This window comes from Dermacentor silvarum, chromosome 11 (assembly GCF_013339745.2).
Source record: "Dermacentor silvarum isolate Dsil-2018 chromosome 11, BIME_Dsil_1.4, whole genome shotgun sequence".
NCBI lineage: Eukaryota > Metazoa > Arthropoda > Arachnida > Ixodida > Ixodidae > Dermacentor > Dermacentor silvarum.
Genome location: NC_051164.1, coordinates 99486875 through 99511780, shown reverse-complemented (window position 1 = coordinate 99511780; position 24906 = coordinate 99486875). Strand labels below are relative to the sequence as shown.

The following is a 24906-nucleotide window of genomic DNA, read 5'->3' as shown; positions in this document are numbered from 1 at the left end:
GGCGACACTATCAGCCATGGAGTCAGAGAGGATGCGAAAGCGTGGCTGGCTTCTCTTCATACTGCCTGTGTGAAGGATATTGTCGACATTGTATGGAACTGTATCTTTCGTTCACTGCCTCTCAAATTCAACAAAATGAATTTTCTTCTCATTCAAGGTTGCTTTTTCCAATACTGCGATAATTGAGCAAATTTCACGGCTGGCTTCTTCCAAGAAAGAAAGATCCATCTGCGACTGTACTTATTTGCACAAAAGGTCATATTTCAATATAGTGAAATTTCTATATATAACAAAACAAACTTGTGACTTTACCGACTTCATTACTTTGAGGTGCTTCGAACACTTCGAATACTGAAATGCGAGTTGAAGCGAATGTCGAGTAGCATAATATTCAATCAAATATTCAAAAATTTTAAATACTAGCACAAGCCTAGTAAGTACACGTCTAGTGCACTGATTGTACATAATATAGCATGTCTTTTTCCAACAATACCTGTAAGCTGCCGCTCACAGCTTGACAGTATCTACTGTGCATGCTCCGGCCCATTTTTTTGTTAGCCTCGAAATTTCCCTCTCCAGATCTCTTGCGGCTGCTCAACCAGATTAACAATGCCACAGAAACCAGCGGGCGAAGAGTGCTCACCCACGACACGGACAACAGGAAGGCTCCGACTCCCGCAGGCACGGCAAACACCAGCAGGCTGGTGCGCTGGCACTGAACGCCCAGCGCCACGCCCAGGGCTCCCAGCACGTGCGCGATGGAGGCCAGCGTGGGCGGTACGTGCGCCATGGCCACCAGGGTGACCCAGAACGAGAGCACAGCCGAGAAGAAGTCGCAGAACTGGAGCACCTCGTAGCGCAGGAGGCAGAAGCCAAACGTGTCCACATCGCAGGCATGGTAGAACTGTGGAACAGGCCACGGAGAGGTGTCGACAACCGATTTCATTTCATTTATTCGTTCGTTATTAATACAGGAGGAGGCCACACAGTCACAAAACTGTTAGGTCTGGACCTCCGGACAGTTTTGTGATTTTGTGACCTCCTTATATATGGGATTGATTCATGGGATTTGAACATCCCAAAACCGGACTGGGGCTATGAGAGCCATGTTCATGAGCTGCCACGTGAAAGAGTGCTTCAACTTTCTAAAAATTTACCAATCTTCAGCAATTTTTGTAAAATATTTCAATGCCTTAATCGCCGACTGCTTCCTGGGCTTTGATGTACTAAAGCAACATTGGGACTGGGAGAGCCATATCTGAGATCTGCTGTAACAGAAAAGTTCTCCAACTGCCAATTTTCAGCAATTTTTGAAAAACATCTCAGTGTCTTGATCAATAACTGCTTTCTGGGGTTTCATGTCTCACAAGAACACCAGGGCTATGAAACACGCTACTGTAGAGGCCTGTGGATTCGTTTCAACTGCCTGGGGTTCTTATTCGTGCACCTAAATATAGTAAGTACACAAGTGCTTTCGTATCTCGCAAACGTCAAAATGCAGCTGCTCTCGCCGGAAATTGCACCTACCACCTTGTGCTTAGCATCAGAGAGGTGTCATCAATTGATTGATTGATGGCCTTTAAGATTTTAAAGCAACAGAATGGCTATGGGAGTGGCATTTGAGAGCTGCTGAGAGAGATCGTAATTCAACAATTTCAAAATCTGCCAATTTTCTGCAGTTTTTATAAAATATTGAAGTTATTAAATCGAGGTAATGTTTCCAACACGTCATAGAATTCAACTTTCTCTCTCAAATGCAACAAATATGATTCAAATTGGTTCAGCAGCTACAAGATGAGAATTTTTCTATCTTAAAAGGATGTGGAATTGGTAATTGGCCACAGTATCGAAAGAAATGCATGTTGAGCCCAAATTTGGAGAAACAGAGTGACAGGACAGATAACACAAACAAATCTGTCTGTCTTATGTGTCCTCCCATAATGTTTTTGTTCACATTTTTCATCAGCATGCTCTTCGTTTGAAAGTGTTTGTGTTTCACATGTATATTTGAATGGCAAAATCAGAATTAACCCCGACCCAAAGATTTCCCCTTAACAGCTAAAAATTTTGCGATAGTACTCCAGTGGACCTAAACTGGCCTAAAAGTTGGCTTCAATGGGGGACCTACCATTGAAAAGAACATGGTGACGCCGTAGACAACAGCCTCAGTGTAGAACTGCCGTCTGGTTGCCAGGACAATGGCAGGCAGGAAGAACAGGTTGCTGAGTGTCAGCAGCAGAGTCCGCATCAGAAGGAGAGGCGCCGGTGTTGCTCTGCTGTTGTCAGTGCAACCCCAGCCACGCCAGCCTAGAATGACGTGGGACATTCAAAAAGTTTGAACATTAGCGTTGGTAACTTTGCCTTCGATAAAGTCACGGAACTGCAGTTATCAAGCACCGGAGCCATTTGGAATGGTCATTACTTGCCTCGACAGTCCTCCTTCTAGACTTCAATAAGTGTTCTTATCCCTTATACAGAAAATTAACTCGAACTCTGATATCCTGGAATGCTGGTTAAGTCGAAATTTTCTCCTGGCTCAGTGTCAACCCCGTGTATTTTCGGGGAAAAAAAGTGCGTTCGTTATGCGAGTAAATACGGTACATTTTCGTGAATTTGCTTATCTTGAGACTCCACTTATCTCTAAACGTTTTACGATTTTTACAACTTCTGATAACAGGGTTTTACTTTAACGACGTTTGAACAGAAACGAATATTCAACAATTTTAAATAGTGAATTATCAAACTCAATATGAATTGAATAGCAAGGGCTATTCGCCCTAGTTATATCAATTTCGAATATTTGTACATCCCTACAATTTTTCCTTTTACTGTAACTTCACATAAGTTGCTGATATTCGAATACTTAATTTGCCAAGATAGAAAAGAATGATGATGACGTTGCGACATTTGCTGTCTTACACTTGCTCTTAAATCTTGAAATAAACAATCTCACTGTCGCGACAGTTTAGTGGAGGTGCAAGGCATTGCTCACAACAATAAAACTGCTCTAGACTTGCGTGCAGTGCACGGCGTGCAGTGCAGGCATGCGCAGCTGGGCGTGGCCTCCGAGATCTACCTGCCGCAATCTCAGGGAGTCACACGAGTCGCACCATGCTGCGTGGCTATTAGTGCATTAACTTCTTTCTCTACGGTGGCCCGCGCAAGCAGCCACACTGGTCCGGGCCTCAGAGACCTCCCGGGTGCAATCTCGTGGTTTACGCCCAGGCCGTGCATTCGCTTCGCCCTCTCCCTGCAGTGTGCCGCGTGGGCTGGAAGCTGGGTGTGGCCTCTGAGGTCACATTGGCATCGGTGCAATCTCGGAGGGAGTGGCGAACTTCGCAGCTAAGTTCATTTGCCTCTTCGATCACGCAGCGGAGCGCTCTGTTGTGCGCCACGTGCTGCTCAACCGTGACGAGCCAAGTGGAAAGCGGACGCGAAAGACCATCACAATGGAACAGAAGGCAGCTATCTAAAGGCTGTCGTGTCAGGTTCTAAGTCAGTTCCGTGGGCCGCAAGGTCGTCTACTTAGTTCCATGTTTATAACTGCGCACCCTATTAGCCATATATTGCAGTAAATGGCAGTAATGGACATAACGAAGTAACGGATATGACGAAGTAATTTCGACTCCCCTTCAACTTCGTTCTAACGAGGTTCGAGTGTGCTGCTAATTTTGAGTTAAGTAAATGAAAAATATACACATCTCCAATCTCAAAAAGACAGGCAAAGCATTTTATCCTTGCACTGCCAGTCTACACACGGCAGTTGCGCATAGCAGCGGCATGCTGAATAGCGTAGATAGTCGCATATCGTCGTGCCACAACGAGCCCTTTCACTTGGTGAGACGCTCAGCTTTTGGCTGGGTATTTAACCCCTTGCTACATCCCCTGTGTAGCTACCAGCGCACTAGTGGACAGGAAGGGATAGAAAAAGCTGCTCATTGGTGCGATAACTACGTCCAACTCCGCCTATACTTGGATTTAAAAAAAACTTTTTGCGGCAGGACATTCACCAAGCGATGTCTTAATAGTGAGGCTATGATTAGTTAGAAAGGTGTTCCAGGGCACCATTAAAGACCCAATAAAGATAATCGTGCAGACGTTTACTGTTGGCCTCTATGCGATGCAAAGCCATTTTTGTGCGATTCCATAAACACTGTGACATTTTGAAGAGCGCTTACGTTGAGCCTGAAATGTGGGACGCAACATTGAATGAAATCCACAGTAGTGAGATTTGGGGGGGGGGGGGGGGGGGGCATAATTAATTTTTCACTCGTTTCAACGCTTTTGGGATTTTTTCTTTTCATCTGTTGGATACATGCCTGTCTCCCACAACGGCACAAAAGAGTGCACCCTTGTCCAAGCCAAAAATGCACCTTGGGTGCCGTTCTGGACACAAAGTCCACCATCATCTACGTTGCCATTTCGAACTAGTCAGAGGCCATAACAGCCTTGTGAGCCAATTAGAGAAGGCAAGAAGGTGAATTTTGCAGTATGATGGAACAGTCAACCCTGCTCTCACTAATTCTAGAAGACACTCTGCACTGCTGCTCAGGATGACAAGATGCAAAATCCGGGCGAAGAGGCAAACAGAATTCGCTTTAGAACTCTACAGACCCCCAAATCATGGTATACAAGTGTTGCTGCATTCAGCGCCATTGGAATGCGGCCACTATGACTGAAAATCCAACCCATTTTTTTTTTTGTGATGATGGATACTAAATTTTGGTACGAGCATTTATTTGTCGACTTTTCTTTGTATAATCACTCGTCTTTGTTCCTTGTATTTCTGTTGTTGATTACCAACAGAGTCAGTGAATTTGCATGTTAGATAGAATACAATACTTTATGTATGGATATTATGTACCACATATTTCTGACAAATCACCCTCCCAATAATGACCCCAAGAACGGGTTTGACAGTATCAAATAAATAACATAAATAAGTTACCTCATGCTCGGCAGCTAAGTAAGGAAATGGTAAAAAAAAATTTTGGAGGGCGCTTAAGCTTTACCTTTAAGAGTTGAACGCGATAGCATTCAAAGATCCGTGACTGCCTCTCACACTTCCTGGCAACTGCAGCTTATGTAACCGTAATGTATTTCTGGAAACGCTGGCGGCGAACGCTATGCACAAAGGCCAGCTTCCTGGTTCTTTTTTTTTTTTTTGATGGTGTTGCAAGGAACCGAGCGGGCCGCACCGCTCCGACTAAGACAGACCTCAAATGGCAGCTGGAAAAAAAAACTATCACAATAAAAGAGATTTGTGTGAGTTTCCACCGTAACAGAATTGTGTTTTCTCGTATATTCAAATTACAATCTGACGCTATCATGTCTGTAGGCTGTGTGTAAGTCGTACTTAATGAATTTTCTGACGCATGTTACTTTGACAAATTCAGTTAGTTCAGTAATGCCTCTGCGCCACACAGAGGGCCTGCGTGGATTGAGATGCGAGGTTCAAGATGATTTTCTTGGCCAGAGACGCCACCGCCACCGCCAGACTTCCTGCAACATGGGGCCCGTAATGATATCACGTTAAAAGGTAACACTTACCTCCTACACAATGGCAGGAGCTGAAGTAGAACTGCCGGAAGTGATTCTCCTGGCAGTAGCCGTGCTGGCCACAGGGCGAACCTTCGAAGACGCATGGCTGAAGTCGGATGCGAAGGTCCACTATGGTCTGTTCCAACTCGCATCGCACGGGTGTCCACGAACTGTGGAGAGAACGAAACGGGGGTAAGTTAAGGTTTTCCCACAGAAGGCTGCAGAATTCCATGGCACAAACTATATGAGTCAAGGTATTAGAGACTTCTAGGTAGCACGTAATGTGTCGTTTTACTGGCATGATGGAATATCGGGATGAAGGTGCCAATGGCAGCATTGGTGGCGACACCTACTGAAGTTGGGTTTGAACGAGACACTGTGCTGGGACGCCCTTCTGTTGCGGAATACCTTTAAATGAGGAAAAGTACTTCAGGATTACAAAGATAGCATATAATAAAGCATAAATATGGAATGTGAAATTGGAGGCCTGCGTGATTTCATTGAATGGTGACATTGATATTTGGGCAAGTTGGTATGGGTTCACTATGTTAGCGTTGCAGTTAGTATTATCTGCATTTATGAAATGCGTTTATTTGAAACAAAATTTTAGATGCAAAATAGCGCCTCGGCAAAGTCAACTTCTTAATCTTCTTCATAGGCTCTGCTAATGTCCGATAATACAGCTGAACCCACTTATAGCGATGCCGGTTTGAACAATATATCGGATAAAACAATGAACAGCCGATACACTTAAACTGTTGTGTGCATTCTATGTTGAAAAAAGTCGCAGTTTCACCCGAAAGGCGAAGCATCAATTGCGATAGCAACTTAGTAGAGAGCTATACGGAGTAAGGATAGTAGTTTTGTCCGCTGTACAAACTTGGACATGCAGCAGCACCGGCAACACACAGCACTGTTGTCGACGCCGTCGGCGTTTTGCCCGCGTTCGCACAAAATGCGTGCGGCGTTGGTGACTGTTGCCGGAGCCTCTGATATAAATAGGCACTTGGTGCCGCAGCTAAACGTCGCCTCCCTTCCCTGCCCCCCCCCCCCCCCCCCCCACGGCCTTTCGTGCGTCAGAAGAAGGCGCGTTTGCTCTACATATATGGTGATTGTAAAGGAGGAAAGAGACGCCTACTTCTGCAGCCCTTAAGGGAGCACGGCACAGAACGCGCGTTTGTTCTCCGCCGTGCGTTCACTCCCCGTGAAAGCGCGCGTCCCTCGCTCCCTTTCACTCGCACATGCAGCGTTCGGCGGCGCGCGGCGACGATTAAACACCCACGTTTGCAGCTATAACAATTGAATCCAGATACTGGGTGTGTGCGCCGAAAGATGGACAAACAAGAACGCAAAATCCCTGGGGAAGGTGTGGGGGGATTAATAATAACGTGCAAGGGAGACAGGTCGGCGATACGCAGGGCGAGATGCAGGGTGTGCTGCACAACAAAAGTGAGTGCACAGGCAGGACGCGGCTGTTAAGGGATTTTGCCTCTTTTTTTCCTTTCAGCACACACAACCAGCAGTTAATTGCTTATAACTGATAATGTGGCGAGGGGAGCATTGTAGTAAGCGGTTTATTCCACCATAGGAACAAGTACAAAAGTTGACAGTACATTGGCTGTTATATCCAAGTACCTATTTTTAAACCTGGTAATGCTATAGTGGTATAAAACGTTGGGATGTTTGCACCCTCTGCTTTTTTCGTGCAACCCAGTTACAACAATTATCAGTTATAACAATGAAATTTTCCTGGCGCTTGGATATTGTTATACTAAGTGCGTTCAACTGTATATTGGTTGAGCACAGCATTATATGTCACGATGAGTGTTATAGTTAGTGGCTCTGCACTAGTATTCTGCTAAAACGATAATGCTAAATGTACTTACTTGTGCTGGAAAAATTTCTCCTAACAATTACTAACCCAATAGCACAACTAACAAAATTACTCCTGAAAGCCAACAGTTGCAGTACTCAGTAATCGTCAAACTTTGCAAGTCTGACATAAATTGCAGAGAGTAACATACACTGCCGGGCCAGTCCAACAAAAATCACAGAGTAGAGAGGAAATTTGCCATTTTGCTGTCTCATATACTTCTTAAGCCCTACCGACACACACAATGCTCAGAAGCATAGAGCAATTCGAAACATGCTTCACAATGCTTGACCAAGCAAGGTCCACACCATGAAGCAAGCTTTCTCGTGGAAGCATCGAATACACTTCAATGAGTTGATGACAAATTTCTTGTTGCGAGTTCCACTTTAAATGATATCGTTAGTGGAGCCATCTCACAACCAATGGCTCGTCGAGCTGATGCAACACGTGCTTTATCTATCAGTGGTGTTTTCCTACTGTGCTCGTTTGCAGCTCCAGAAGCAGAAAACATGACTAACAGGAGGATAAATTTGCCTCTGAGGGCTTTTGTTGCTTTACTCTTAGAACAACCCTCGTAAATACTATCATACCCAGTGCTCTTGGACTTAAGAGGAGCGCCGAAGCTCTTCAAGGCCACTAACCTGGAATCGTTGAAACATGCTGCCGTAAATGACAGGAACCAAGTGCCAGGCTCCGGAAAAGGGAAGTATTTGATTGCCACCAAACTGTCGTTTGTGGCAACGGTTAACGCGAGTCCCGGGGGGCACTGGATGCGTCCCGACAGGTACGGCGGCGGGCTATTGTGGTGTATGCAGATGTTCACAATGACCACTTGGGTTGTTAGATTCTGAAAGGAGTAAAAATGAGTAATTTAAGCACATAAGGAAATTGCCTGTACCTAAGACTGAGCATACTGCTCAGAAAGAAGCTATGGTTGTACTCTTGCTTTGCTATTTATTTTCACAACACTGAAGTCATAATGTCCTAGTAGGAGACAGCTACAAGATGAGCACAGATAGGCAAAAAACAAAAAGTAAATACACAGAAATATCAACAGTCAGAAAAGATAACAAGACAGTCAACAAAAGTATGCCAAACAAGTGGCTGCAATTAATGAGAATTTTTCGGCAATGCATTGCAATCGGAGATTGTTCTCGGGGGAAAAAAAAACGAGTACTTGAAGGCATTGCTTCATACAAATAGTGGTTTTACGTAACAGTTGTGCTTATGTCGGGAAATCCTAGATGCGTACATGACTATGTAGTCTCACGGCTGTATTCAAAGCTTTCCGGAGTAAAGTTGGCAAAAATTTCTTTATTCTGTTGGCTAGTGACTCCAAGTTTGCGGTTTGCAACAATACAGCTGGAGAATAGCGTAATTGAAAGCAGTCGTAAACATGGCAAGGAAGCTAATCTTAAATCCAGAAAGAGTATATTCTACACCAGGTTCATTACTGAACTATAACATCAAAGTTCACAACATTTCCACGCTGCACAGAGACATTGTTATTGTCATGCTTGTGCAACGACAGGTCAAGAGGAAAAAAAAAATAATTAAAATAAATTCTGAGGTATTACATGTCAAAACCACAATCTGATAACAAGGTACGTCGTAGCGGGGGGCTACTCCCGATCAATTTCGACCGCCTAGGGTTCTTGAATGCGCACCTAAATCTAAGTACGTGAGCATTTTCATATTTCGACCCCATCGAAATTCGGCCACCGCAGCCAGCATCAGACCTGTGACCTCGAGCTGAGCAGCACAATGCCATAGCCACTCGGCTATCGCGGTGAGTGACAGGTCAAGAGGAGCCCCATTACCTTGACCATGCTGTCTAGATGTATCTTTGTCTGCAGCGTGCCTCCAATGTCCACAAATGGTTCCAGCTGCAGGCCGACCACGACTGGGAATGCATCTGTGAGGCCAAGCCATGACGAAAACCACTCTGGTCCCTAGAAAAAAATTATACGAAAGCCTTGAAGAGCTCGGCACAATTCCTGCACGATTTCACAAGAAAACGGCATGCATGGGACCACACTAGTACCACGTACAAATGCTGCATGCTGGGCAAATTAAAATAAGAGATTTTCAGCCTGTTTGCATGTATGACCGTTTACAGAGTACAAGAACACCAGAGACAAAGCAGTGGTAGTATGCCAACGGTACGTTTCACAACCAAAACAGACTTGTCCTCAGACAAGATGGTATTAGGGTTTGCTATACACTATTTCACTTGGCACAACATAATGAATGTAAAAGAGAGAAAGGGTGGGGACAGACAAGCACCAACTACTAACTGTTTAATGACAGCTTTAAAGGGACACTAAAGCGAAACAATAATCAGTTTAGACTGATAATGCAGCGTTTGAAAACTCTCTGTTGTCGTTAATTTTGCGATTATAAGTTGTTTATTAGAAGAGAAAATGAAGGTCAAAGTTTCATTTTTTGATTTTCGTGCCGAAACCCGAAACGCCGGTATGTCGGTGTGACGTCACGGATTTCAAAGTAATTTTTCACATTTTGGCGACGCTGGCTCAGCAAAAGTTCTCGAAACTTGCCATGTTCAGCCTTTGGCTCCTTTAGAACACAGTGTAGTCGATCTTCACCACTAAACAATTACCTACGCCCTAGCAGACGGCGTAAAAATCCGTGATGTCACGGCGGGCTGGTGAGGAACTTCAAGGCAGAGTCGCCATCCGCCTTTGATTTTACCCCTTTTCTGGCCTACCAAGCGTTTTATCGCAGTAAGAGTGGGATCTCTGGCATTGTGGAAGGGGTGATTTACTAATATAGAAGAAATCGTTTTTCTCTTTAGTGTCCCTTTAAATACCATAGTGAACAAAGAACCCTCGTGTTATGCTTTGCTTAATTCAGCTTGGCAGTTGCCAACGTTGGGCCGTAGTCTTGCATACAATGTCATGTGTCCTGAAGAAAGAGGCTCTTTCGATCAGTCTACTAGATCACTACTGGATCACCACTGGATCACTACTGGATCAGTCTACTGGATCAGAGGGTCGCTCGTGTCAACATCACGATGCAGCACTATCATGCTTAAAGGGACACTCCTGAGAGACACTAAATCAGTTTAGACTGATTATGCATTGTTTAAAAAACTCTATTTTCGCTAATTTCTCGATAAGGTCGATTGCTAGAAGAGATACCAAAGGCCAAACCTCCATTTCTTGAAAATTTCGCACCGAAGTCACAGCAATGGTACATCAGCATGACATCATGGATTTCAATGCATTTTCTTGTATTTAGGTCAATGTAGCACAGTAATAGCTTTAAAAATATGTAATCTATAGTTCCTTTGAATATAATGTAGTACACTTTTACGATAAAAAATCAGCTAGGCCCGAGCAAACGGTGTCGAAATCCACGACGTCACGGAAAGCTCGTGCGGAAACTTTAGGACAGCATTGCCTTCTGTTGCTGTGTTTTTTTCTTCTTTTTTTCGGCTTATTAAGCATCCTCTCACAGTAAGAGTAGATTTCTTTTTTATCGTAGAAGGGCAATTTACTAATACCGGTCAATTCATTTTTCTTTAAGGTGTCCCTTTAATATGTGAACAAACAAGAAAATCTCATCACATACCTGCACCAGGAAAGAGTCTAAGAAGTCCTGCGCATGTTTTATCCGTGTCAGAGGTATCATCGGTAGGCATCCTTGCATGGCGGCCAGTATGCCCTGCTCTCCCAAGATCTCCTTCACAAAGTGGGCCGTGTGGGCCTTGAAACTCCGTTGGAGTCGTGGTCACGGTGGCGCTGGGATCCGCCGCCACTTTCTGGTGATCCTCGTGCAGCTGGCTGACGGCGGATAGGGTGGACGCCGTCTGATTGGACGAGGTCTCGTTGCTGGAGTCCGACTCGTTGAAACCGGAGGTCAAATGGCGTGGCTGTCGGCTCGATTTGCGGTTTGGGAAGTGCCATGGTGTTGGGCAGTCTGTAGTAAGATATTGCTCAAGAGCGTTAAGAGGCTTTTGGAACACTAGCAGAAGGGCAGCGAAACATTGCAAAACTGAGAAGTGGGATTTCTCAAGTTTAAAAGAGTTTAAAGGAAATAATAATGCTCACACCGAGAAAAAGATATTGCAAATGAAAGCTATTTCCCACTGTTAGAAAAGGCAGCTTGTTGAAACAGCTTTCAATAACAGAACACCTGGTTTGTTTAAGCTTCATAGAACTTGTAAGAAGTTGTCATGGCAAATAGCAAGTTCCGTTTATGACAAGACATCCGCATTACATTGCCGAATAACTAAACATGCATTTTGTAGGACATTTTGGGGATGGATATCCAGAAATAATAATCTCAGGACTTCTGCTAAATGGATATGACTTCAACTCCGCACTTGCAACATACTGCCTTAAGTAATTATATTTATTTGGTGCAACATCATGCATTAGCTATGTTTACATGGCCATTTATCATGAAAGTAATGTTTCATTCTAGAAGCAATCCCACACAGCTGAAGTGGCAGAATCACACAATTTGCCACAAATAATTTTCTTAAGATCAGTTCCTAGTAAAACAAACCATGCTGCATCAGTTTTTAGTTAACTTCTGCAGCATGTAACCAGTATTTCAGTGCTTGCAACTAATCATGCAAAGATCTGCTTATAGTACAGTATAACGCCTCTACTACGAAATGACCTGTAAAAGCAGGGAATGCAGATCACATAACGCAGCATTGCTCTGTGCGGTCATCGGCGCCGCACGGTTTGACCACGGACAGGGCCAACAGTAACGAGTTCTCAGATCAGGAGGCCCACGGAAATTTTGCGTTCTGGGGATTCTGGGTGTGCACAAGTCGCCGGCTGCGCTGGCACAATTTTGACCAAAAGGTTCGATTCTGTGTAAGAACCACACCTTCTCAAAATTGTGAAAAAAAAAAAAAGTGCTGCCCTTACACGAGTCCATATAGTCATGAACACAGATGTAACAAACCATCTGATATAACAATGCAAATGTAAAATTTAGTTGGCCAAGCTTCATTTAGATAAATGTTCTACGGTTATAATGAAACTGAAAATGCACGATACAAGGCAATATCAGTAACAGTGCAGCACATATTTCTTGACTTGCAGCTAAAAATTCATATTCTGGTAGCAAAAAGGCCAAATACTCAGCAAAAGCAACTTTAACATGGCAGATTCTAGATGCGGATGCACATTTTGGCCAGTAACTTGGCTGGCCTGCAGTCAGCAAGCCAACAGGTCGATCCTGTGTGATCACACCAATTGCAATGTTGCAAAATGTGTTTATCGTGCAAAATGTGTTTATAGTTTAGCATTGTTTACATGCCATGTATCGGCATGGTAAGCTGTTGATGGGCTGACAAAATCGACAAAAAACCCATTTTCTGACTCGTCACAGACATCGCACTTGTAACAAATATAGAGTACAATGAAGGAATTTTCATGTCAGGCGTGACTTTGCTATAATGAAATTCTACTGTACCGACTACAGTCAAACCCACTTATAACAATATTTAAGTGCCAAGAAAATCCCATTGTTATAACTGGGCTGCATGAAAAAAGCAGAGGGGATAAACATCCAAAGATTTGAATTAGAGGGAAAGAAGTACAGTCTCACGTAACAATGACAAGCTGCCGCGCCGTGAACCTACCTTTATGCATGTTCTATGGTAAAATAAACCGTTTACTACAATGCTTTCATGCTGCATTATTGGATATAACAATTAAATCTGGCTACTGGGTGTCTGCTCAGAAAAGAAAAGAAACACAAAATTCGAGAGAAAAGAATTTTTTAAGATATGTGAACCGTCACATCCACCTGCGTTCCCCACACCTTCACTACATTCGCCATTGTGTCCCGCACCCTGCACTGCACGTCTTAGTCGCATCGCCCTACGCCTACGCGCACCCCTCTCCTTTCTTCCTCCTCCTTCTCCCACACGTGAGTCGACTGCGCTGACGCCGGAGAGGTGGAAGGGAGAGAGGCACGAGGTCAACGATGCGTAGGGCGATGCAGCAGGGTAGCAATGCAGGGTGCACAGCCCCAAGGCGGGTGTGGCAAAGGTGTGACCAATGCAGTGTCTCACTTTTTTTTTTTTTTTGTCAGGGATTCTGCATTCCTTTTCTTTTCACAACACCAGTAGGTATTTCGCACACAACCAGTAGGCAGACTTAATCGTTATAATCGATAATGCTGCATTGGAGCATTGTGGTAAGTGGCTTATTTCACCATAGAACACATACAAAAGTTGAAGGTGCATTAGCTGCTCATTGTTATATTTGACGTAACATTAAAAACGGTATCGTTATAAGTGGGTTCCACTGTAGCCTGATCCCGCATAACCTGCAAACGTTCTTCTGCACGTACCTTTTATGTCAGCAACAATAGAGTACCCCACGTGCGTGTCGGCAGCAACGGCAATGTAGTAATATGCTTCCACCTCTGGCTGCGGAACGATGCTGTAGAAGTCGCTTCCGGTGACGTTAACGTTTTCCGCGTACGGGAGGGCCCTCGCACGCAGCGCAAACTTTCGTACGCAAGGCTCAACGGCCTTGCCTTTGAATGAGGAGAAATTTGAAGAGATGTTGACGCAACCTGATATCCTCACTAGCAGTTGCCATGCACCGTCAGGAACGTAGACTCTGCGTGGGAACAGAAGAAAAAAAAATTATCTGGTAAATCAGAATTACCCATGGCATTTATATAAACAACAACATACCATGTGGATAAGCACATGTACACATTTTATAGAAATTAAAGAAATGATAGAATAAAAGTTAACATTTCATCAACCTCAACAGCAATCTTGTGAACCTGCAATGTGTTCTAGCTTCTGATCGATCTCAATATTTATTGTTGTAGTTTCATTTGTCCACGGCAGTAACTCCACAGTTTTCAGAGGATGGCATCCGCAACAACATTTTTGCAGTCAACACATTCACCCTAGAATTGAAAGATGCAGTGTCGATTTCTCTGTACGATCTCGACACCTTTATTCTAAATTACAGGACAAGTGGTGAAGATACTTTAAGCTTTATGCTTTTCATGACTTCCATAATCCAAACAGTATGGTTTTTTCGATGTACAGTATACCCTACTCTTAAAGGGAACACCTGGCCAGTAATAGCGTCAATATAAATGAAACACTTCTACTGTATTGAAAAAAAAAAAAGGGGGAGGGAGCTAATAGGGTGCGTTAGACTAACATCTATATAGGATTACAAATAGTCTACATGCCTTCATGCCATATATGAGCTGTAACTTTTAGCCACATACTATAAATCGGTGTTCTGTTTGACAGTGGACCGTAATGTACATGTGACATTTATACATAAAACAGCTGCAGCTTACGCAATTTTTCAGGGTGCAATATACTGCATGATTCTGCAATGACTGCCTCTCTCAGATTATTAATAACAGAGGATTCGAGACAAAATTGCAGTATTAGCACTACATCAGTGGTGGGCATCATCATTTGTACAATAAACACCAACACGGTAATTAACAACACCTAGCTAATTAAAAGCTTTTATTATAGACTCTAGGGGGCATGTTGTAATTGCAGAATTGAGGTCCACCACTGTCCAAGGCAGAACCTTTGGCTGGAAACTTTCCACCTTGCACCAATTTCAAAAAACAAGAATAACAAAATGCATTGCTGCTTTAGTTATCCTGTTTCTGCATGCACTGTGAATAAAAATTAAAAACAAAGTACATAAAACATAACTGGAACAGCAATACGTTTCGCGGCCCGTTTGGAGTGCACTGCCATTTCTCAAATGTGGTGCAAGGTACAGGGTTAGTAGCAAAAGGTTAAGCTTTGAGTACTGGCTGACAAAACGCTCACTCACTTGAACACAGTCAGCTGAGGTGGCGAAGTAACGTTGAGGTGCATGCCAACATTGAGCAGTATGACCTCATGGTGGTGCGTCCATGCCGCCATACTTCCTAGGCTGTACTGGCAGCTACGGTGAATTCCCTGAAATAAGTGAAAAGATGGAACACTGCCAGTCTTACAAAATGATGAAAGAAATAAAAGCAAAAGAAGTGATGTAAGAAAGTGTGAACCAATAAGACCATAGATTGTAATGTGGCTTCATTGCCACAACGTACAGTTTGGTAAACTCTTTAAAGGGACACTAAATGGAAATATAATTCGAGTTGTATTAGTAAATTACCCCCTTTGGAATACCAAAAAAGCCACTCCTGGCTTAAAAAAGGTCTTGGTAAACCAAAAAATATGCAAAACCGAAAGACAGCTAGCGACACTGCCTTGAAATTCCTGCACAAGCTTGTCGTGACGTCAAGAATTTTCATGGCAACTGCTCAAGCACAGTGAATTCTTTTATTGCTAAATATGAACTTCAATGTATTCTAAATCCGCCAAAGACTGAACTTTGGAAGTTTCGAGAACGTTTACTGAGACAACGGCCGAAATACCAAGAAAAAAAATATGGTCAAACCTCGATATAACAGACACAGATATAACAAATTATCGGATATAACGAAGCAAACAAGAAATGTTTCACCGTTATTACAGTGTAACATATATACATTTATAACGAATATCGGATACAACAAAGCTTTTTTTGTGTCAGATGCAACTTCGTTATTACAAGGTTTGACTGTACTTTTAAATCTATGACTTAAAATGACGTCCTATTGTTGGGATTTCCCCATGAGATTCAAAAAATACAACTTGACCTTCATTTCCTTTTCAAGTAATCAACCTACAGTAAAAGCTCGATGATACGATCACGGCTAATACGAATTTCCGGATGATACGAATTTTTCTGTGGTCCCGGCCGAGCCCCATTACTTTGCAACGTGCTAGAGAACGGTTGTTACGAATCGATTTTCAGCCTGCGTCGGTTGATACGAATAAACGCCGCCTCACCGACGGCTGCGAAAGAGAACAGCGCACAGTCACGCGCTTTCTCTCCTTCTCTTTTGGTGCGGAGGCGCGGCGCCGGACAGCGGGGACTCCGCGACTGGGCACGAAGAGTTTGAAGTGGTGGCGCTTTTGGTGCTTTTGTACTTTTCCTCCTTTTCTGCGAGCCGTCAGATGGAGTGGCTGCTGCGCTTCGGGCCTCGTTCTTCGTGTTTGCGCCATTTTGCCTAGTCGCAGCGAGCTATGTCTCGCAAGCGGAAAGCACTCTCCTTTAAAGAGAAATTAGACATTCTTCGAAAAGTCGATGAGGATCCCAAGAGGAAGCGGACGGAGTTGGCTAAGGAGCTAGGCCTCGCAACGTCAACACTGAGCACAATTGTTGCACAGCGAGACTATCATGAAAAATGTGCTTTCGTTCAACGTCAACGCGAAGCAAGCGAATTCGGACACGCTTATTTCGAACATACCGCGCACCGACAATGCTCTTAGCAGCGCGCCAAATCACGCGGCGGCGCCTCCGACCGGCATTGCTCTGACACCGCCATAGAGCAAAAGCTCAGGAGAGACCCCTCAATGCCGCGCGCGAAGGAACGGGGAAAAAAAAAAAAAAAAAAGAACCCGCGGCGGAAATTTCCTTCTCTCTCAAATTGCAAGGTCGCCGTTTCTGCATCGCGCCGGAACAAGCGTGTACGTGCCGACCAGAGTGTTCTAGACAACCGTATTCTAGCACACACTAGTGCCAACGTCTCAGCCACGCGGATAAAATAGCAGTGAACCCTTCTCCTCTATTTTCTAGTCACATGTTGACCTTGCACGCTGCGGCAGCAGCGCAGAGGGAAGCAGCGGCGGAGGCACAGTCGGGCCAACGAAACTGTCACGCCCGCTTCCCGATAACGGCAGAAAACAAAACTTCAGGGGGCGGCTAAAATAAGCTGGCGCCAGCACGGCGGCGGGCGCGCAACGGAGAAGTGCGCACGGAGATGTGTGCACGGAGTCGAAGGTGAGAGGGCTACGAGGGAGTTGAGAGGGAGGGCGAGGGGAGCCACCGAAGCGGCGGAGTTGACGCGGCCAAATCCGCTTCCTTGCCGCCCTCCTCCCTCACCTTCGACGGTCTCCGCGCGCACCCGTGTGCCGGCACCTGCCCGCTCGCTCCCTGAAGCTTCGTTTTCTGTCGTTATCGGGAAGCGACCGTTAGCCGGCGTGGGCAATTTCGTGGCCCGCTGCTTGCTATGCGCTTGCGCGCCGCGATATTTCACGACTCGCACCGTTCGTGCATCGTGCTATGGTGCACGAATACTTCAAAAATACGTCCTTTTAATTCGAACAAATTTTCGGGCCCCTTCGAGTTCGAATTATTGAGATTCGACAGTAGTTTTAATTGTGGTTCGATGATACGAATTTCGGCTAATACGAATATTTTTCGTGACCCCGTGAGATTCGTATCATCGAGCTTTTACTGTATTAGCACAAAATTACCAAAGTTTGAGTTTTGAAGGAACACTACTTCATCAGCCAGAACTGATTCAGCATTTCCCTTTAGTGTCCCTTTAAATAGAAAACCAAACTGTACTAGTTAGGGCACTATGACTGCAGAATTCCTTCAGCTTTTTCAGGAGCAGCTGGGGCTCACCAGGACTGCATTTTAAAATTCCATTTTGCAACACCTGTTTTGATAACACACATGTACATACAGTCAGAAAAGTGCAAACTTTGCAAACGAACTGAATATTTGTCCTTATGTTATATTGTGCATTCAATAAATTACGCTTCATAATGTGCAGTGTAGAGTGACATAAACATGCTAATGTTGTAAATGTTAGGGTGGGAACGCTGTTTAACCCTAGAAAGCGAAAAGTTTTGATAAGCTGAGCTTGAAACTTCAAAATGCTGACTTAGGCGCGGAAAGCTCAACGCAATACCCATAGCGGCGTTCTTGATATGCCGAAGCAAAGTTTTAGCTGAGGACAGCTCAACAAACCAACTACTAATTATTTAATTATTATATCAATCAATTATAACACAAGCAACATTCAATTGTTCTTTTAGATTCAAATGCTCTCGCCATTGCTAGAAGTAAAGGTGGCCATGCTGTGCTAATTTTCCTTGACGTGGAATGGTGTTTTTCTAGGGTTAATAATAATGAAAAAGGCTACTCATTATTCTTCAACTATTAGATATTTGATTCGATTCTGGGACCGTTCGAGTCATATTTGATTCGGTCTCAGTATTAGCACAGCCCAGGCCCGTAGCCAGTAATTTTTTTATTTTTTTCGGAGGGGGGGGGGGGGCACTTTTTGAAGGCCTTAACTATTTGAGGAAAGCACCTATTTTTCAGTAATTATTACCGTTAAAGCATGGAAAGATCAAATTTCGGGGGGGGGGGGGGGGGGGCTAGCACGGGCCTGGCATATCGCTAAAGCATGAGTATGTGCATCAATAATACGAGGCACTGAATACCTGCTGCTTGATCTGCCGGCTCGACTCCTTAAGAAAGGCTATGACAAACCAGCTGCCAGGCAGTGGGTTGAGCACGTGGAACTCGGGCATTTCCGTGGGCTGAAACTTGGTCTCTGTTTTGAGGTGATACAGGGACTGGCTCGGAAGGTGTGTATGAGCGGGAAAAGAGCTGTTGTCTGCTGCCACCACAGGATAGCTGCCATGCCTGAGGTAGCTGCAAAACAGAACAAAAACAGTGGACTGACTTCAGCAACTCCTGCGGCTGTGAACTGATTAGAGAATTGCAGAATAGCGCACGGCTCCCAAGGCAAACCTGAACAGCTTATAAACATCAAGAAATAGTGTTCTCTTCACTGCATATGCTCCGTGTTATAAAAGAACACAGAAGCTGGCCATCTTGTAGCAATGGCTGATTTGATGTTCATCACATCATCATCTTTTATTTTCTCTTCTAGTAGGACCTTCAAACAGGAAGTTGCATCTTTTTATTTCTTTTCAATACCTGATACGATATTCGGTTTAAGTGGCTTACATACACTATCCTAAAGTACACTAGTTGGCCAGTTTAACATATGTAGTGTTTACGTGTAAGAAATAAAATTGTCTAGCATGGTGGTGCTCTTGGCTCCGACTTCAGTGAGAAATGTCGAAATGACCTCATTTTCACTAACATCGATCATCAATAAATGGTGCATTTAGCTTTCACTTTCTCTAAGCTCAACTGAAACGCAAGTTATGCGTGGCTAGCCCATCAAATTTCTGAGATTGTTCAGCGATTATGGCGTCTGCAAACCGTATGAGATGTGTCAACAAGGAAACAACAGCATGAGTGCTCATGTATAATTTTGGCTTGGACAGGTTCAACATGAGACACTAGGTGGTGCCCTGCCTCCTAACTAAAGAGTGTATTGACACAGTGTATTGAAATAGCAGAAAAGGAACACAGGCCCCTATGGCTTGCCTTTCTGGATATCAAGGGAGCCTATGACAGTGTAATCCAAAAGGATTTGTGGGACATACTGGGCACTCTAGAGGTGGAAGATGGAGTAAGAAATCTTTTAAAAGATATCTATAAAAGTAACAGGGTGCTTATAAAATGGGAAAACAAGATATCTGGGCCTATAGAGATACAGCAGGGGCTTAGGCAGGGGTGCCCTCTGTCACCTCTGTTGTTCATGCTGTATTTACAAGGATTAGAGAAAAAATTAGAGAGGAGCGGACTTGGCTTCAACCTTTCCTATTTCAAGCAGGGAGAATGGATTAAACAGTCATTACCAGGACTGATGTATGCAGATGACATTGTACTTATGGCTGACAGCAAGGAAGACTTGCAGAGATTAATGGACATCTGTGGTAAAGAGGGAGATAGCTTAGGTTTGAAGTTTAGTAAAGAAAAATCGGCAGTCATGACTTTTAATGATAATCAGGGCAGCGAGCATAGGATACAGGAGGTTACGCTGGAGGTGGTGGATAAGTACAAATATCTTGGAGTGTGGATAAACAATGGGGCTGAGTACCTAACGGAACATGAAAAATATGTGACGGCTAAAGGTAGCAGAAATGCAGCTGTGATGAAAAATAGGGCACTGTGGAATTACAATAGGTACGAAGTGGTGAGAGGGATTTGGAAAGGGGTGATGGTCCCTAGTTTGACTTTTGGCAATGCGGTCCTGTGCATGAGATCAGAGGTTCGAGCAAGGTTGGAAGTTAAGCAGCGAGGGGTAGGTAGACTGGCTCTGGGAGCACACGGAAATACACCAAATCAGGGGTACAGGGTGACATGGGATGGACGTCATTCGAGTGCAGGGAAGCCAGCAGCAAGATAGAATTTGAGGAGCGATTGAGAGAGATGGCAGAAAAGCGGTGGGCAAGGAGAGTTTTCAGTTATTTGTACATGAGGAATGTTGATACAAAATGGAGGAAGCTGACCAGAAAACTGTCAATCAAATATTTGGACTGCAGGAGGGGTGCAAACCAGGAAACAGCGGTTAAGAAAAAGGTTAAGGAAACAGAGAGGGGTCTGTGGAAAACAGGGATGCAGACGAAATCAGCACTGGGCACATACCGAACTTTCAAGCAAGAAATTGCCAAAGAAAATATCTACGATAATTCTAGGGGAAGCTCTTTGTTGTTTGAAGCCAGGACGGGAGTATTGCGGACTAAGATGTACCGAGTCAAGTACCAAGGTATAGATACGTTGTGCTGTGCGTGTGGAGAAGAAGAGGAAACGGCTGAACACCTCATACTTTTCTGTAAGGGGCTTAACCCTACAGTGCAAGGCAACGGGGCTGATTTTTTCAAAGCATTGGGGTTTAGGGACAGTGAAGGCAAAATAGACTTTAAGCGGGTAGAAATAACCAAACAGAGGTTATCTGATTGGTGGATAAAATTAAGGCAGGGGTGAAATTTCACCCACCACAAAGTACAAATTATGTTAATAGCCATGGCTAGGTGGCGTATGCCACCGCCCGATTTAAAGGGTTCAGCCTCATCCATCCATCCATCCATCCAAAGACCTTCAAGGGGTATGCAATAAAAGTAGCGTCCTGTAGGGCACTTGCTTTGTAAATTATGTAAAGTGAAAAATACTATACTAGAACTGTCTATTTCCTCCACCTACGTGTTATCTGCAGTCCCTAAAGACACTAAATAGCAAAACTAAATCTGCCTAAACTGATATATCACTCTTTCAAAACCTTTTCTTTTTATTCATTTGGCAATAAAGGGTAGATTATTACTGGAGAAGCCAAAGGCAAACCTTTCTCTTTTAAATAGTTTGCGATGAAACCTTGACAGCGATACATGAGTACGAGGTGATAGATTTCAAGATACTTTCTCATAACACTTAGGCTGTTTCAGTGATGAATTAAGCTTCTCGAAATTTGCTAAGCTGAGCCTTCGGTTCCCTTTGAATGTCATGAGTCCTTCACTGGTAAAGAACTAACTACATCCAAACAAATGCAGTCAAAATACACGACTGAAGTGATGCAATAACTTCAGCATGGCGTCGCCACCACACTTTCCATTCTTGCATCTTCTCTGGCGTACCGATCGTCATCTCATGGTAAGAGTGGTCTTTCTGCCTATTGCAGACGCACAATTTACTAATAACGGTCAAAGTAATGTTCTTTAGTGGCTCTTTAATGTTACGCTTATCATATTCCATATCACCGCTTGTTGATGAGGTTCAGCAATGTGAAAAATATATAACTGTTCATCTATTGAAATAAGTACTCTAGAACAGAAGCTAGAAGTCAAGGGTAGGAAAGTGTAGTCTATAGGCAGGACAGCCTAAATAAACCCACTGCTGTCCAACTCAGAGAATTTGTGCAGAAGCACCACCAATTACGTTTGCTCATTTCTGTGACATCACATAGGAGACAAACTTCCTTCGCCATAAGCACCTCTCTGGAACTATGTTTTAGTGTGTGGAGGTACATAGCAGTGCGGTTCTGTGGACATAGCTTATATATACTGAATTCTTATGTTATCACCATATATAAAGCAGCAGTGGATTAGATCGAGTCACTAAAATTAGGAAACTTGTAGGCGTGGGACGGGTTTGTTTGATGCATCACAGTGGTAAGTGAAGAGCTCTGGGAGATAAGAAAACTTTTTGTGCAGTGGAATTGAAATAGGTTGCAGACAATTATGAAAGGCGTACTGACATGTAAACTGGTTGTGAAGGGCAGTGCTTATCGTCCATGAAGGCCACAAACTGCCACGCTGCCCGGGACGTTTGAGCAGGCACTGTGAAGTGGAAGATGGCCACATCGCTGAATGTCCGATATGGCCGCAGAAGGCTCTCCTGGTAGGCATCTGAAGGGGTGTACACTGGAGTGCCCAAGGAAGTAAGCAGCAGTGCAAGGTAGAAAAGAAGTTTCATCATGGTTATTTCATCTCGGAATCAAAGTATAATTGAACATAGAAGTCAATGTAGTTGCCGTAACTCTTTAAATAAATGGGTGCTTTTAATGCATCGTAAATATCTGGTTGAAATCAGAGGAACTAGCATGCTACAGTAGTTTATAAGAAGACGTTCTGGCCAATTTTGAGTAAGTGTGATGCTTTGTGGATTCAAGTCAATACTATTTCTTAGAAGGGTGCTGTCATAGGGTTTAATGAAGTTTTGAAAGTGCTTTGGAGATTGAAATGTACCCTTATTAATGCCACTGGCAAAAGTTGTCATTGATAGGTCTTGTTTAAATGTCCATTGCAAGTTAAATGACATCAGCATACAAGCAGTGGCACCAGACGGCATTTGAAAGGAAGTAATGTGAGGCAAGGTGCAATGCAATGTAGAAGTGAAGATGAAGAAATTAGTTCAGGCAAGGGTAATATTCCCACAATAAATGATCAGCAAAATGTAGTTGATTGTATTACGTTCACCCCGCCATTGCTACGCCCAGCTTTCATGAAAGCTGTCTGGTCAGCTGTATTTTTTTTTTCTTTCCATCTTGCTCATTGGCGTCAATTGTATGTCCAAGCGCTGACAAGTGCAGTGGTTTTATAACAATGTTGTGGCGTATACAGACACAAAACACTTGGCTGGTTATACGAAAAGACAGAGAATAGGTATTACAGTACACTATGGACTCTAATACAATTAACATTGCAACTGACCATGCAGTAGCAGTCTAGGTGCAACTCTTTGGCTGTCAATGCAGTCATTGTGGCAGTTTCGGTGGTGTTTAGAAACTACCACTGACTCAGATGAGGCCAGATTGATCACATCAGAGCATAATTTAACACATGCAAAGTACCTGCATGCACAGTGATGAGACTGTGTTACATTCTTAGTTGACTGCCCATTGACTGAACATTTTGCATATACCACTCAAGCTGGCTTGACCATGTTCAAGTATTGAATTTTTTTGTTGTGTGTGCGTGTGTGTGTGTGTGTGTGTGTGTGTGTGTGTGTGTGTGTGTGTGTGTGTGTGTGTGTGTGTGTGTGTGAGAGAGAGAGAGAGAGAGAGAGAGAGAGAGTGAGATTATTGGAACTTTTCTGCCTTGTACGAACAAGCCCGCTGTGAATGAAAGAGCACATTGAGGCATATACGAACACGAATATTCAAGTTCAGAGAACGTCACGGAAATGAGCTTATGGCTATAATGAGTGATGAAAAGGCTATCGATCACTTCAAACTCACGCTGACACGGTTTACCAACGGCATGTCACAGTACGGGGACTCAACCCGTTGTAAAGGCGTGCGCACGCTTAACTACGATCGAAGCTGCCCTAACTCCAAAACAAGCCGTAAATATCCACGTTGCAGCGCAGATATACCGCCACAAGTAACGTTTACTATTTTTTTTTCTTCTTTGCTTCTCTAAAGCCGTTGCACAACTGGTCTCAGCCAGCGCACAGCAGAAACACTTCGTCATCCCAATTTCAAACTAGCGCAGCGCGTTCAACCAACTCGAACTCGTGCACCTCACGATTGAGCGCAGCGTCCTTTACGAAACGAGAAATCCCGAGCACGAGCAACTTCCCGCGCGAAACCCCACAGCTGCACTGAGCGATCGCGACGTACAAATGAACGACAGAGAAAAGAAAAATAGAAGAAGAAAAGAAAAGCGGGAGGAAGGATGCATCGCCTCTCCTTCCTCAAACCTGCATCCGCAAATCGCACCGACTGTGAGCTCGAGCTGTCACACGCATCCGCGAGCTGTTTAAACGGTGACGTAAACGACTTACGTACTCACCTAGCGGAACTCCGAGGCGAACGGAGTGCAGAAGCCAACACAACCGTAGCAACCGCTCCATGGGGGAACAGCTGTTCGCCATTTTCTCGGCTAGCCAGCCATCCCCCTCCGCTCCGCTCCGTGCGCCGAGCGATGTTTTCTTTTTGTGAGAGCCCTGTCGTCACGCGGGTTCATTCGCTTTCGCTTGTTTTTGCTGCGCGCGTTTTGCCGCCGGAGCCAGGGTCCAGGTCTCGATAAAAAAAAACCGGTCTCGGCTGCGTTTAGCGCTTTCGAAACGCGCGTTATTTCGGCGCGTTTATTTAAGCAAAACGGGACCGTCGCGAACGGGTTTCGGGGGGCGATTCGATCTGGTAAAATTCCGGCAGACGACGCGGCGGACCCTCCCGCAATCCGAAACTGGCCGGAGCTTCGTTCCGCGTGACGTAGGTGGCGGGAGCCCCGTTTCGAAAACGTAACCGCGGCC

At 44.3% G+C, this 24906-nt stretch overlaps 1 protein-coding gene across 1 annotated transcript in view; it reads right to left on the bottom strand.

The window, feature by feature from the left end:
• The window catches only part of LOC119433419 (post-GPI attachment to proteins factor 6-like), a 32981-nt gene extending 8348 nt beyond the window's left edge, over positions 1-24633 (bottom strand). Inside the window, 12 exon segments of the mRNA XM_037700620.2 lie at positions 644-904; positions 2129-2307; positions 5551-5711; positions 8056-8261; positions 9235-9366; positions 11009-11153; positions 11155-11356; positions 13757-14031; positions 15241-15368; positions 18738-18951; positions 22406-22571; positions 24444-24633. Coding sequence (XP_037556548.1) covers positions 644-904; positions 2129-2307; positions 5551-5711; positions 8056-8261; positions 9235-9366; positions 11009-11153; positions 11155-11356; positions 13757-14031; positions 15241-15368; positions 18738-18951; positions 22406-22571; positions 24444-24525 — 2151 coding nt within the window. The 5' untranslated portion in view covers positions 24526-24633.
• Between the last annotated feature and the right edge of the window lie 273 nt (positions 24634-24906).